The 15,906-nt window shown below is 30.3% G+C and overlaps 2 protein-coding genes across 3 annotated transcripts in view; one reads left to right on the top strand and one right to left on the bottom strand.

The window, feature by feature from the left end:
• The first annotated feature begins 1,391 nt into the window (after window positions 1-1,391).
• Window positions 1,392-15,906, top strand: part of LOC111624464 (peroxiredoxin 1-like) — a 30,848-nt gene continuing 16,333 nt past the window's right edge. Inside the window, exon 1 of one of the 2 annotated variants that reach the window (XM_023367338.1) lies at window positions 1,392-1,567. In XM_023367338.1, coding sequence (XP_023223106.1) covers window positions 1,507-1,567 — 61 coding nt within the window. In that variant the 5' untranslated portion in view covers window positions 1,392-1,506. Of the gene's footprint in view, window positions 1,568-12,698; window positions 12,863-15,906 lie in introns of those variants that run through there. The other variant, XM_023367413.1, reaches the window with a different exon arrangement.
• On the bottom strand, window positions 1,741-3,075 carry LOC111624379 (putative uncharacterized oxidoreductase YDR541C). The gene has a single exon (XM_023367234.1). The coding sequence runs from the start codon at window positions 3,027-3,029 to the stop codon at window positions 1,941-1,943; it is 1,089 nt and encodes a 362-aa protein (XP_023223002.1). The 5' UTR covers window positions 3,030-3,075; the 3' UTR covers window positions 1,741-1,940.

Here is a 15,906-nt window from a genome sequence, read left to right as displayed (position 1 = left end):
AAAAAAAAAAAAAAAACAATCTTTATATTCATTTAGGGAATTTTATTACATATTTCCGTTTAGCATTTAAAAAAAATAAACCCTTCTAGAATAATAATTACATCAAAAATTAGCTTAAAATATAAATTTTTTCAAAAATTTCTAATTGTTTAGATTGCATGCAGTTTTACAGGCTTGACAGCGTCAATTGACGAAATACCTGTTATGCAGTTCTGCGTTTCAAAAGAAACTAGTCAGTCAGGCTCTATCTAACTTACTTCATTTCCTGGTTGGTAAATTGCGTAACCTCTTTCTTCATCCTGGTATAGAAGTGATAAAAGAAAACCAGTTTCTAATTAATGTTTTACACAATATTTTTGCATTCGAATATTTATAGATTAAGCTTCGATTTTCAGAATAATAAAATATATAATTGATTAAATTCTTATACATATTTCGTCGTTACTAGATAACATCGTGTTTCTCAGTCTTCTTTTTTTTTAAATTGTTAACGCTTTGCTGAATCCGAACTTTCAACACCCACGTCTGCCCCCACGACGACGGTCAATGACTTCAATAATATTTTGGTTCAGGCTTTTTATTATCACGAAATTCAGAATAATTATAAAATAAATCGCTAAATAATGTTTATTTGTAAAGAGAAGCTCAATGCAAAAAAAAAAACAAAGAAGAAAAAACACCGGAAACACGCGGTACTAACACACGTACTGTACTTTTTATTAGATATAATAAACTTGAATATTAGATTTTATTTGATAAATAATCGACTTTTATAAATATTTAATTACTGCTTAATAATTATTTACTATAAATAAAAATGATTCTTATAGATTTTTCTCCGTATTTAAATAGTCGTATAGAATAGTAAAAGGTGTATTGTGCAATTGATCACCGCCATATTCTAAATTACCTCTAAACATCTTTGGTAATAGTAAAAATAAATTCTTGTAAGCATTAGTCAGCATTAGCAAGCATTTCAAACGAACTGTAATGTAGACTATAAAAGTATTAGGTAAATTCCATATAAATGCATTATATTTATATTCAGCAAAATTCTGTATAATTAAAGGGAAATTTTTAGTTTTAATATATTAATAAAAATTAGACTGAGTTAAGCTAGTAGACAATATCGAGAGTCAACTTAATTTTATGATTCATTAAAATAGCTATAAAATAAAAACGGGATTTTACAAAACGGATCCATATTAGTTTCAATTAGAATGCTTTAATAGTTACATTTAAAAACAAATATATTATAATAAAAATTAATTATTAATAATTTTTTAATTGATATTAATAATAAAAATTATTTAAATTTTCGAAATTTTATCAATAAAATTTACAAATAGTGCATAACGGTCTCCGAACGAGATTATCGTGTTGAGATCGTCGAAAAGCTTTTTTTTTTTTGAGTCGTTTGGCTAATCTATGTAATCCTCGTTTTAAATAATTTTAAAATAAAAGCTGATTTAAGAATCGTTTAGATAAGTTTGTTTAGCGATTAAAATGAGTATTTTATTGACAAATTTAGGTTACGGTCCTTTTGGAGACGGGTCAATAAATAAAGGTAAGCCTAATTGATAGAACAAAAATTATATAATGGCAATTTATTATATTTGATGATGTTTAGATGACGTTTAAATTAAATTAATTTAAACGTCATCAGTGATTTCCAGTCTTAATAAAATTCAAATAAAAACACAAACATTTTATTAACTATTTATTTTTTAAATTGTGTAAAAAGTGCAAAACAACAAATATTAAACTACATTTTCTGTGAAAAATACATATTTCTTACCTCATTTTGAAGTTTTGATATAATTTTTATATATATATATTTAATCTAATATGAAAACCCATTAGATCCATTACTAAAGTTCAGGAATACAACAATTAATATATAAAGAATATTTCAGTTCCAGTTATTACATAAAAAAATCTCACTTTGAGTTTTCTCTTTTGTTCCTGTATTGGCTTGTCTTCTTCAATACTCCATTATCAATCATACTGTAAATGGTATCAATTAGAGATTTTTTAATATCAATAAGTTGTACACCCAAAACTTCTTTTGTTCTTTTGTTATCATACATGTATTTCTTTCCAATTCTCTTCAAAATTAAGCTAGTAGACTTGTCAATACAGCTAAAAAACCATAAAGTTATGTAAGGTGCATTCCATGCAGATATATGGTAATTATACTGTGCAAACTCTTCAGTAAGTATGTTTGCCATATCTCTCATCCATAAGTGATCGGATGCAACTATGTGACGATTACCAGCCGCTTCAGGCACTATCATAGCCTTAAGATGCGCTTCTGCAACGTCGCGTACGTCACATAAACTGAAATTGAGTCGTGGTAACATAGGCATGCTACCATCCAACAATCTCTTAATAACTTCAGTGCTGGTGCTTACAGTACCACTTATAATTGGTCCTATAACGAGAGCAGGATTTACAGTAGCTAATTCGAATCTCTTCGAAGCTGGTAAATCTTTAACAAAATCCCATGCTGCTTTTTCTGCTAAGGTCTTGCTCTTTGCATATGCATCCAAATAAGGTGAATTAACGTCACTCCAGTCAGATTCGTTGTAAACTTTTCCATTTTCGACTGTAGTTTCTCCGTGTACAGATGCTATGGAACTGGTAAGAACTACTCTTTTAACTGATTCAGAATGAGAACAGGCTCTTAGTACACGTTTGGTACCTTCCACAGCTGGCTTGATTAAGTCTTCTTCACTTTCGGGTGGTACATTAGGAAAAGGCGATGCGACATGTAGTACATATGTACAGTCTTTAACAGCATTTCTCCATCCATCGTCTTTTGTCAAATCTGCTTCTACTAGTTCTATTTGATACTTTGCATTTGGGCACAGTTCTCGTAGTGGCTTTACTTTAGCTTCATTCTTCAAACTACGCACGGTTCCTCGAACTTTGTAACCTTCCTTTTGTAGTAATTGAATGATATGTAAAGATATAAATCCAGATGCACCAGTCACAAGTACTAAAGGTGTTTCTTTGTCGTTTGACATGTCGTTCGTTCGATAGCAGACTCCAGTGAGCTGCGTGTATCACTGTGTCATGGTTTATATCTGGAGTGTAGATAGTACAAGGTCATAGAACTATAGAAATGCATATTTTCTGTGGCGCCATCTCTTAACGATTTTAGAAAACTTAAATGTGCAGAATATAATTCAATGAATTTGTTATAAAATAATATATAGAATCAGTTTCATTTTAAAACAATATATTGATTATTGATATTAAATAGATTGTAATACTATTTGAAAATTTATCTTGGGACTAGCTTACATATAGTAAAAAAATAATAGGTAAATAATATTTGTTAGAAAGATATAATTGTCAGTATACATGCACTAAGCATTATTTTATAAGAAAACATTTGGATAAGTGTTTATAAATATTTAAAAATTAACAAAATATTTTTTATTAAGATGAAAATTTAAATTTTATGTTACTCATATTTGAAAATTAGTCTCATAATGATAAAAAATCAAGGTTCTGTCCTATTGAAATGACCTAAAAGTTTTGAAACCAATTCCATAAATATACTTTATTTCAAGATGGGTCAAGGTATTTCTTATTATTTGAAATTTCCTAATTATGGTAGAAATGTATAAAATTTCAAGTAAAGGCAAGTATCTTCTATAGAAACAAATATTAATTCATTCATTTCAATAAATACACGGTAACTGTTTTTTCCAGCATTTAAAAAAATATTTAAGCTGTTATCGTTTTATAAGTTTATTCTTGTCATGAAATCATTACTTATAATTAAATTTATCCAATGTTAATCAAATATAAATTAAAGCTATATATGATATACTGTAGTTACTATAACCAATATCAGTCAGGTCAAGTATAAATAAGGAAGTTATAACTTATATCTTTTTTGGAATATAACAATAGAGGTTATAGTACCTTTTGAATTGTTTCGCACATTCATCCAGACTAGGTGGTTGACCCTATTCCGAAGACCCACTTTTTACATTTTTATCTTTTAATGGTTTCTAACAGTTTCGTCGTATAACTTTTGTTATTTGATGCTTTCATGCCAATTTTCCCTAGTAATTTATTCTTCTAGATTTTTAAACTTTTCTAAAATATTTTCCAATTTTTATTTTTTCTTTCCCTTTTCTTTCAAAAGATTTTTTCGTTTAGTTTTATTTAGGCTATACAGTATTGATTATTAGATTAAATATACATTTAACCATGTTAATGTGTTATGCATAAATTATTGATTTTATATGCAATATTTATTGCCAATTTATGCATATTAAATACAGTAATAGTATTTACGCATTTGTATAATGCAAAATTTGTTTACGAATCTTCAAATAACGATAATGTAAAAGGCACATCATTTACATTAATTAATGTATTTTACGTCATTTACATTATTAATGGTTTTTTTTAACATAAAATACATTAAATTATTATATAAATTGAAAATAAATTCTTTATTATTATTATTTTGCATATGTATGACTTAGAAAAACAGTTAGAATATTTAAATGCTTATATTTTTGTAAATATGATGTCATAGAACATAAGGCCAGGAACACACATGCGTAAAATTCGGCGTAAAAGCTAGCATAAAACAGAAAGCGTAAAAAATTTTCTGAAGTTTTAACTGAAACATAACTGAAAAAAGAGTAGAGCATATGTCTTATTTTTACGCGCGCAAAATTTTTATGCCAAAATTCCTCCAATAAAGAGAAGTCTTTTTGTGACGTGAAAGTAAACAGATGATTTTTATTCTAATAATGGCGGCAATGTACGTAGGTTGGCCCTACAATTGTGACGGTCTCCAAGAAACGAAAAATAAATGAAATAGATTGGATCCTTTCGACCATATCAGTGTCTTTATGACAAAAAAACTGACATGTATAAAGACACTGTTTTTAAACAAAGTTTATGGACGGCCATAGATGCTAAATTTCAAATAAAGATAGGTTTTGTAGAATCGATATATAGTATTTAGATCACACGTTATTTCAATTCGGAATACAAGTCTATTAATTTAAATTTTCTAAATTATAGCAAAGACAGCGGAGAAAAAGTGGAAGGTACAAAAGGATAGATATATAGAGGGGAAAAATAATAAATTGTAGAACTGTTAATGGCAGTGGCGTTTCCTATTCGGCCAGAATTCTTAAGTGTGTGTGTGTGTGTGTGTGTGTGTGTGTTCTGGCATAAAAGCGTAAAACAGAAATTGAACCGAAAGCTGATTTCTGATTCAGTTTTCTGCCACACAATTTTGCGCATGTGTGTTCTTAGCCTTATTCTAGCTGATTTTTTTTTCGGAGATGTTTACCACTAGTGTTTATATAAATGAAATTTTATAATAATTTTAATATATTGTAAAAAATGTGAAAAAAAAGGCTTTTATTGATCATATTTATCGAGATTATTGGCGGGTGTAGCCCCACCATATACTCGTACATCACAACAGTGCATTTACACACACACATCATGATTAAATTCTACATTTGGTTATTTTATCGGATTTCGGGGTAAGGAGAATGGTGAGGATGGGACTTTTCTTCAAACATTATTAAAATGCATTGTCATTGGCTAGATTCTCAAAGTTTCAGCCGTCTATCTTAATAAGTAGATGAAATTTGATTTGCAAGATTTGAGGACATGATACAAAACAAGTTAAATGAAAAAATTTTAATAACATAAATTAAAAACACTTTTTGAATAATTTTTAAAATGATTGATTGTTTTCAATCCAGTCATATAGAAAAATATTTGACGGGATTATCCTGAAATATGTAAGAGCACTTCTGTAAATGTGTAATATTTTCAATGTAGCAAGTAATTTCTGTCAACAACGCCTTTTTTTGTCATTGAATAGTGTCTCGTTAAATTTTTTCTCTATAATCTTTCGATTGTGATATGTAAATTCCATGCATTCATATATAATTCTAAATTCAAGCTGCATAGCAATAATATTGCCAGTTTGTTTAATTCGAAAGTAAATAAGGATTTATTTACAAATAAATCAATCAATATACTGTAATTTAGTTTTTTCTTCCTCTAAAGGAAGAAAAGTTAAATTCTTAGACGTATTATAATTTGATATTATGGACACCGCGCAACTTCGTCGTATCGCGATAGAATTAAGATAAAGCATTTCGTTTTTGTAAGTACAGTAAAACTTTTTAAATTAGTACAAGCAATTATTTTATTATGACATCGGACTGCAATTTTCAGTCATATTTTTAATTTATTTAATTTAAAAGATATGCTTTCCACCTTCAAATTAGCAGTGAATTGCCCCTGTACTGTACATCATAGTTTTCCTTTAGCAATCGAATCTGCCGGTCATCTAACTCCTTTCGGGGAAAACGTTTGAAGTGAAATAACATGACGTCTACTCTGTATCGGAAGTTTGCATACACTTAATCGGGACTTCCTGCCCATCAGGTTTTTATATCTGGTCTCGTCTTTCATTTATCTAGCTTTGTTCTCGAGATTAAGGAAAGACAGACGGACGGACGACAGTGGGAATTTATAGGTCTACAATTTTTTAAATTGCAACCCAATTAGTACACATAAACCATCTTTCGCTCTGTCTAACCCGAGCGTTGACACGTGTTTGAATGTATATATGAGAGTGTGCGTGTGTAGTACGTGGTATATGGATGCAGTGCCGTAACTAGGCAGGCGCACCCGCACAGGGCCCACTTGGAAGAGGGGCCCAAAATGCATGTATTTGTTTTATTACTTTCCCAAACCTAATTAATTAAGGGGCCTAAATGCAAAATTCCTGCACAGGGCACAGGAATGGCTAGTTACGGCACTGTATGGATGTGTATGTGAGAGTGAGAAAGAGCACACGATTTGGTTCACTCTCTTTGAAGCTTAATAAATCCTGCACTCTTTCGAAAATTTCTGAAATTTTGTAGGCAGGTTTGTTTATTAGGGAGATTTTTGCTATTAAATTTTGATGATTAAAGGTCGAGAGGATGGGGGTCATGTGTATCTCCAGTAGGGTCGGATTTAATGACGATTTTACTCGTTATTAGCGTTTACAATTATATTATAAAACTCATCCCTATCCCAAAAATTAAGCTTTTTGCCATTTTATAATACTGTAGTTAAAAATGTAAAAAGTTTTTAAAATAAAATATGATAACAGATGGCGCCACCAAAATTTTAAAATGTTACCGGAAATGTTGAGCAGCTCGTTGCTGGTTTTTAAAGAAGGTTATCATTAAAAACACTTTGACAATACTGTTTTCTATTAATAATTTTTCGCATTTCCAATATTCCGTGTTTAGATATGAAAGTTCGTAACCCTAATCTGGATTAGGAAAACAAAAAATTAAAGGTACGAAGGCTCTTCAGACATCGTGATATACTCATATTTTTATGCTATTTGTTCAATCACATATTTATTTTCAAATCTTAGAGATTATTGATTGTTACCAATAAATTATTATTTAATTTTATTCCTTCGTTGCTAAATGATAAGAAAGACTTAAGGTTCGATGTACTGTACTTTCTTTTTTATGGCATAGTTGGCAGAAAATTATTTTTCTATCCGCAGTAAAAGTTGTGTACATGTGTACACGAAAAACGAGAAGGAATCTTTCGGCACTATATTCGAATCAGCAGGGCACCGAACAAAACTGAACTGTGAAATTGGCAGGAACTGTGAAATACAGGAAATTGGGCAGCTGCTATATTTCATTAAAATACATGCAAAATTTATTAAATACAGTCGACCCCCCTATAACACTGTTGATTTTTTCGTTTTATATGAATTCCATGTTGTACGAGTCACTTAGATTTTACAAATACGTGAGCCGTTCACAGCTTGGCACACGTATTTGTAAAATCTAAGTGACTCGTACAACATGGAATTCATATAAAACGAAAAAATCAACAGTGTTATAGGGGGTCGACTGTACAAAAAAGTTTGAATAAACCCAGATTTTAAAAATTCTACGACTATTGGGCAGATCTGAATTTCCCGCACAATAGTCGTCGAATTGTTAAAATTTCAAATATAGAGGAATACTTGAGTTCAAACTCCAGTCAGCAATTTAATTTTTACTTTTCCGGCTATTATCAATATATATAACAGGAGGAAGTATGGCGATTAGTCAAAAAATGACCTATCAAAATTTTTACATTTTTGGACTTCCTTGAAACGTCGAGAAATACGAAAAAAAAGAAAAAAAAATCGGGGGTAATTTCTGAACTAACTGGTATGACCACTTATGGCTTCCGGCTTCCTTCCTAATCTCCAGTTCAGAAGGAAAATGGACTTCTACATCCCAAACTATCACTCAACTTAATTTGTCACAGGAATTTCAAAGGCTACCTACGCAGGTTCCTTCTCAAAGGCGATAGGTTGTGCAACTACACTTTGGACATTGAAACTCCCCTCCACGTTATCTTCCTGTACCCAAAATACAAAAACCAACGGAAGCTCCTGGCCAATGCAATGTACACCGAGGGCTACCACTGGCTCTGCAACTGCCCGGACTTCTTCAACACCAAGAAACTTTTGCGGCCTTCTCTGTCTTCATTAAAGAGTCAGCAGTTACCCTCCCGACTTCACCCGTAGTGGGCCTTCAACTGTCCGCTAGCCAACCTCCACCTGCTTGACGCCGTTTCTTCATGCGAAGGCTTTCAGTGTGAAGCCGATTTTTGTTTGTCTCTCGTGTTCATTCTCTGTTGCGTTTTGGCTCTGTAATTGCGCGTTGTGCCTACTTTGTTTCGCGTTCGTGTTTAGGTTGTCGCGCCCATGCGCCACATCCTCTGTCGCAAGTAAGTAAAAAAAAAAAAATGTTACGCGTCGCGTATGTTCTGTTTTTGTCACGGGTAGTGTTGTTTCCATCACGCCTTTGTGTCCTGTTTTGTCACAGGTAACGCCTGTCTTGTCATGTTGTTATCATTTTTGCAGTGTCTATCCACTGCCTTATCCTTTGAGCAACCTTATACAGTATCTGGTATTCAGCTGGGCTGCGATCCACACTGTGTACGTAAATTTTTCTTTTGCTAGTAATGGACCCTGGTTGCCTGTTTAGGTGACTTACTTTCCTATCTATTTTTCCCCTACTTGCTCTTTCCTCTCTCTCCACGCTCATAATCCTTCACTTCACAAAGGCTAAGCCCACCTTCATTAAGGCTAAGCCCAAGGTATGGCCTCTTAATTCTTTACTTGTATTGTATGTATAGATGTTTATTTATTTATTTGTTAAGTTATAGCAAACGCAACACTTGGGCGATCTGCCTAGGGATGCCTTCTGGTAAATTGGCCCCTATTTAGGCGTTACAGACGTGGAGAAAACCAGAAAACTCCACGTGGCCAGCCTGTCCGAGCGAGGCGCGAACCCACGACTGAACTCCCAGTGTTCAGGATACGAAGACCGCTTGGCTGCTGGTGGGCCGTGTAGATGTTTGAGTGTGGAGGGAGCACGATTTTGTCCACCCTGTTTGAAGCTTAATAACTCCTGTGCTTTTGGTCGAAAATTTCTGAAATTTTGCAGAGAGGCTGCATATTAGAGGGATTGCTGCTATTAAATTTTGGTGATTAAAGGTCGAGAAGATGGGAGATAATGGGGATCGTGTTTAACTCCAGTAGGGTCTATTTTACTCGTTATTAGCATTTACAATTTGTATAAAACTCATCCCGACACTGAAAATTAAGCTTTTTGTCATTTTATAAGTTAAAAATATAAAAACTTTTTAAAAATAAAATATGATAACAGATGGCGCCACCAAAATTTTAAATGGTACGGGGAGAGTTGAGCAACTCGTTGCTAGTTTATTTAAATTTATTCATTGCTTTTAGTCATCATTCCAACAGTTAATAACAGTTGGAGTGATGACTGTAAAAGCATTGTGATAGTGTTTAATTAATGTTTATATACATATCTTTTAGTTTTTATCTTTTCGAATAAAAATCATCCTGTTGGCTGATTTAGTTTGGTGCCATACGGTAACGCAACACGTGGGTAATCTACCAAGAAGCTCTTCCGGGAGGATTTTCTACGTGGAAACTAGTTTTATTTAGATATTACAAACGTCAAGAAAATCCGGAAAACTCCAAGCTTGTTGGTGAAACACGAACTCGCGACCCAACTACTAGTGTTCATGGTTTTTATCTAGTCGACCAGTAAAGGGCTCTTTCTATTGGTTAGACGTTGATTTCATTGCTCTCTGTTAAACTTACACACTGACCACTCTAAACTGTAACTACTAATCGGACGTCCTAATGTTATTGACATGTTAGAAAAAACGAAAGGTGCTAAAAAAACGACGAATATGATAAGTTATGGAGAAATATGTGGAAAACACTAAAATATAGATAAATATGTTGCATAAAATTAACATAATCCGAAATCAGCAGAATTAGCATAAATCGAAATTAGTATAATTCAGAAATCGACGGGGAAGTCAAATATTGGAGTTTGACTTTCCTACATATCATTGTATCAACAAGAAAAACACTTAACATGTTTATAAATCTGGAGATCAATCAAAGCGTTAAAGATACGAACGATGCACATAAAATAAAGGTCTTGATATGCTACATAGCATATGTAATGTTTATCATAAAATAGAAAAAAATTGTTGTTAATGTATCTTACGAATACCAATCTTATTTCAATCTATTAAAACGTTTGAGAAAACTTCAAATTGGCCCTCATTATGAATCCTACAGATATTACATATAATATTTTTAAAATGATGACAAAAACTAACGATTAATTAATAGGATATGATTTAAGTGCGTGTAACAAGTAAGCACCAAGGATAAACTTTATTCACGGTCCTTAAATTTGTAAATAGTAATTTAAAATTTATAATATTCTTTGTAATTCTTAATTGTGTTAATTACGTATTGAGAAGCATTTCATAATTAGTAATTAAAACAGGAATTATTCAGTATAATAATTAGGACTTTTAAATTTTTAATTATTCAGGATAAAGTTAATTAATTATCTAGCTTTATTCCAAAACATATTCTTATTGTTAATACAATATATTTACAAATAAATCAATAAATTTTTATGGTATTTTTCAGAATAAAAATGGAGCCAATGTGCTGGCTCTTGAATGTATATTATCCCACCGCCATGGAAATTCTTCGAAACGTGATGTTTGAATTTTCAAAAACACTTCGAAAATTAAAACATCATGTCGTATGACGTTTTTGTACTTTTATAATTCACATTTCTTGCGAAGATTTCGAAAATTTCAAATAGATTATAACAGTCTAAGTATATCTAATAATTTTCTAACACTGTATAAGTTGTACAGGCCGCACGGATAGCCGAGGCGGTTAAAGCATCAGTCTACCGCTCTGAGGGACCCTGTACCGAATCCGGACAGGAATTTTCGAGGAACCATCCGAATATATCGGCTCCGATCCTCGTCACACGGCTGACCTATTGTAGATCTTGCCGACCCATAATGGACTTGCTAAAAAGAGGCTCTCTTAATGTCAAAGGGGCAGAAATAATTTAAAAAACCCAACCAATAACTTCTGCGTAGTTTTCTATCATGTCCACTCCTATCGAATTGGATTATCCAAGTAAAGTTCTCAAAAAAGTACGGCTCTACTACCTCAGCCTCAGGGACTGAGCATTTTATTATCTCCACATAAGTGTTAACACTTTTTTTTTTTTTTGAAGCACCCTATACATTGTTGCTTTCAATATAAATTGCTATTTAAAGTATTAATTAAATTTTCAGTATTTTAAAGTAAAATTTATATTTACTGATTATTTTATTGTGAAATATTTCAAGAATCGTTGTAACAATAAAAGTTTTCAGGATTGTAACTGTTGATCTTGTTTAAATTTAGATTATTCTCTATATTCTCAATAGATTTACAAGAAATTTAGCTGTTTTTATCAATTAATTTTTTGATTTTATTGAAATACAGTAATATTTAACTATTATAAACAAAGGATGATATGTATAAGTTAGCAAAAAAAAAAAAAAAGGTGTGAAAAACGTTTATCTGTGGGGGAATATATTTCTTAACAATGTTAAATATGTTCAAGATAATTCAGAGATATGATAATACCAAGAAATAGTGTTAAAAATAGCGTTTATAATATCTACAAAATGTCAATTATAGAAAATATCTTGTTGTCATATAAAATCGAAAAGAAACCCGTGGAATTTATTAATATAATATAATATTACTGTAATATAATATTCTTTATAAAATGTCAACCATTCTCTGAATAACAATATTCAATTAGATATTCACTTTATATTTAAAAAACTACCCAATAAAGTAGAAATATTTTGCACATAAGAAAATTTTACAACAAAATTTAAATGCAAAATGCAATTAATATATAATTAATAAAGAAAGCTACAATTTAATGCTGTCATGAAATTTGATGTTTACTGTTACTGTATTTTAATAGGTAAATATAAAATTATAAATGTATAGAAAAAAAAAGAGTGAAGAATAACAGGTGTGTGACTAAAACGCAAATATCATACAGTGGGAAGAATAATAAAATTAGTCTCAGTTCGAGTATCGTATAGTTACGCATGGCTTAACTATCACGTGACCCTATTGACCTTTCGTTAACTTTATTACGTCACAATGTAAATATTTATTGTACGCATTTATGCATTTTCAAAAATTATTACAACACAGGTAGTAATTTGTAAGGTGAATTTCCCACTTTTATTTTGCGTTGGGAAGTGACGCCATATGTCATGTGATAAACAGAACCGGTATTTTAAGTCCTGGTTACAGATTGGTCGATTCTGTTGGGCACTGTCTATCTTTCAGCCGGACCAGACAATAGCCATTTTCATTTTAAATTAGAATTTCGAAGAGTTATAGGTAAGATATTAATTTATAAAAATTACTGTTGTACTGTACAGTACCTTGTATGTTTAGCAATACTGGAAAATGATTTATTTTATTTTATTATTTTATTTCTTTATATGCTTTTCTAATAATCTCACCAAGGATTGATTTTAATTGATATATTTTTTATTATTTTTTTGTTATAATTTTAATCTTGAATAAACTACACAATTATAAATCTAAATTTAATAGTAGAAGTCGCATGCTCGATGACCACTATCCAAGGTCATAAGTATGAACATTCTAGAAACGCTATTGTGTTTTTAAATTCATTGTTTCCTATTTAGTACAAGCTTTTATTCTGAAGAATTTTATTATATTTAACTACTGTATACGTTGTATTCGTTACCAACTATAAACAAGTCTCAATTCAATCAATTTCTTAATTTATATACCAAAAATAGTTGTCATTTAATGATTTTCTTAGATGTTTCACAATGTTCGAATAACACTGGCTTTCCTGATTAAAATTATAACTATATATATATGTTTCCTGTTATTGCATCATTTAAATATCTATCTTAATCTGTTCAGATTGCATTTTTATTGTCTTTTTTTTCTTCTACTAATCAGAAATTCAGAAAAATTTTTTATTTTTAATGGAAAATTATTCTCTGCTGATACATAGATAAATAAATATATTTATCTACTGTTAAAATTTTAATTGGTTTTTTACCTTTCAGTTTGTGTAAAATTTTGTCATATTGATAAATTAACTTCTATATATGTATAGAAAATTATAGTTTAATTCCTCAAAATACTCATTTATAACCACACCTATACAATACACTTCCTTCCTTTAGCATTACCGTTTAATGATGAATTTTCTTTTTAATACAGAACATAAAAACATTATCAACTTATTTTTCTAACAACTGAATTTTTTTTTTTTTTATAATCATGATTTTTCACAAATAAGCTTCTGCTTATTATGAAAATGTTTCAAATAGTTAATTGTTTCTAGACCTTATTTGGCAGTAATTGAATTCAAACTATTAAATGAAAATTATATTAAAAATTTGGTTTTTAAATTTTAAATGTTGTTTAAATAAATTTCATCTTTTTATCAAATTTAGTGTTTACTTTTTCTCTTCTTCTGACCATTTTGAACAAATACAAAGTTTGACTAAGTACGTCCAGGTTTTTGAACAATGGTATGTTTTTAAGAAATACAACTAAGAAAAACTTGAAAAACAAAATATGGATTTGAATATTCTTTACATAAAATTATATAAATGCAGTGATGTGTAAAGTAGTCACATGATGTTTATAGATAATTCCTAAAATTTCTAATGTTATTTTTTCAATGCTGTATTTCAAGGCTTTGATTTTTGAATTGTTTGTATTAAGAAAATAAGTGAGGTATAACTTATAAAATTTTGTTTTAATATGCAAATTTTAAAATATTAATATTTTATGGGTTAATTTTATTAATATATTTAATGAATTTCTTACAAAACAAATTTGTATTGTAAATCATAAAAATAAGTACTACTATTTGTACAACTTTGAACTCATTATATTATATAACTTTCTAATATTAGAGAACCTTATTTCCAGCTTGCCTCTTTAATACTTCACTTTAGAATATTATCCAACTGCAAAACTGTTTCTAAAGAGTACACTTGAAGAAATTTGCCTAGTTCTTTTCGTTGATATTGTTTGATTTATAAACTTATCTAATTGTTTATTACTTTGGCCATAAGCAGGATCTGTGGCAGATATATATGTCTCTTCCTAAACAAAAAAGATGGGAATCATGGATCCAAGATTTTTCCGTTTTATTATTAAGTCAGACATAATGAGAAAAAGGAAAATTATTGAACTTAGATTAACTTTTATAATCTGTATATAATATATTTAGTAAATAATTTGCTACATTTCGTCATGAGCCTTTTTAAGTGTTTTAGTGGATAACCTTATGTCAACAGTGTATCTCGTATCTTGTGAACATTTTTAGTGTTTTCTAAAAGGGAAAAATTTTTTAGTGTTTTCTAAGAGGGAACTAAATTTTAAACACGATCATATACATAAAATAGTATACTAAAAATTAACCAGTAGTCCAAAGCTTGCTTTCCATACTTCTGAAAAGTCATATCACAGATGTTCTTATATTTGCTTTCCTTAGGTTGTGTAGGATGATCTATAACCCTTGTATGATGCCAATGGCCTCCAGCAGAGATAACATGTCAATTTATGAAGACGATAAAATTTTGATTAATAAAAGATTCTTATAAAATGGTTTACAATGTGGATTGTTGAAAAATACTGATTTTTATGAACCAAGTTTAATCAATATCTATCTTTTATAGCTTTAAAAAAAATTTTTTTTAAAAAATCATTCACATAGAAATAGGATGATTAAATCTTTGCGACTGTTAGATTTATTTTTATGTAGAAATTTTTAAATGTCTTTGAGACTGACACAAATCTGTTCAACAAATTATAGGGTTGGCAACTAAGTGATTGCAGATTTTAAATAAGAAGGAAAATTCAAAATTTTTGCTTAAAAATATAACTTTATTCAATTAGGTATTGTCCATTTTTGTCAATGACATCTTGCCATCTTTCAGGCAGTGTCATAATTCCATGTTCATAAAACTTCTGATTTTTGCCAACAAAAAACTGAATTAAATGTGTTTTTACACCAACTTCATAAAAAATTTTACCATTTTAAGGAGTTCTGCATGGAATGAAATAAATGGTAATCTGAAGGCACAATGTCAGGGCTGTATGGTGGATGTGACAACACATCCCAACCTAGCTCCAATAATTTTTGGTGAGTGACCAAAGATGTGTGGGGCTTTGCATTATCATGCTGGAAAACATCATCCTTGCGATTTGCCAATTCTGGCCACTTTTCTTGAACTGCAACACTTAGTTTGGCGAGTTGTTGAATGTACACATTTGAATTAATAGTTTGGTTTCTTGGTAAAAGTTCAAAGTACAGAATTCCTTTATAATCCCACCAAACTGACAGCATAATTTTTTTTATTTATTTTTTTATTTTTTTGTGA

The sequence above is a fragment of the Centruroides sculpturatus genome, unplaced genomic scaffold (assembly GCF_000671375.1).
Source record: "Centruroides sculpturatus isolate CEXI.00-Female unplaced genomic scaffold, Cexi_2.0 scaffold29, whole genome shotgun sequence".
Lineage (NCBI taxonomy): Eukaryota > Metazoa > Arthropoda > Arachnida > Scorpiones > Buthidae > Centruroides > Centruroides sculpturatus.
This window is presented reverse-complemented; position numbering and strand designations above follow the sequence as displayed.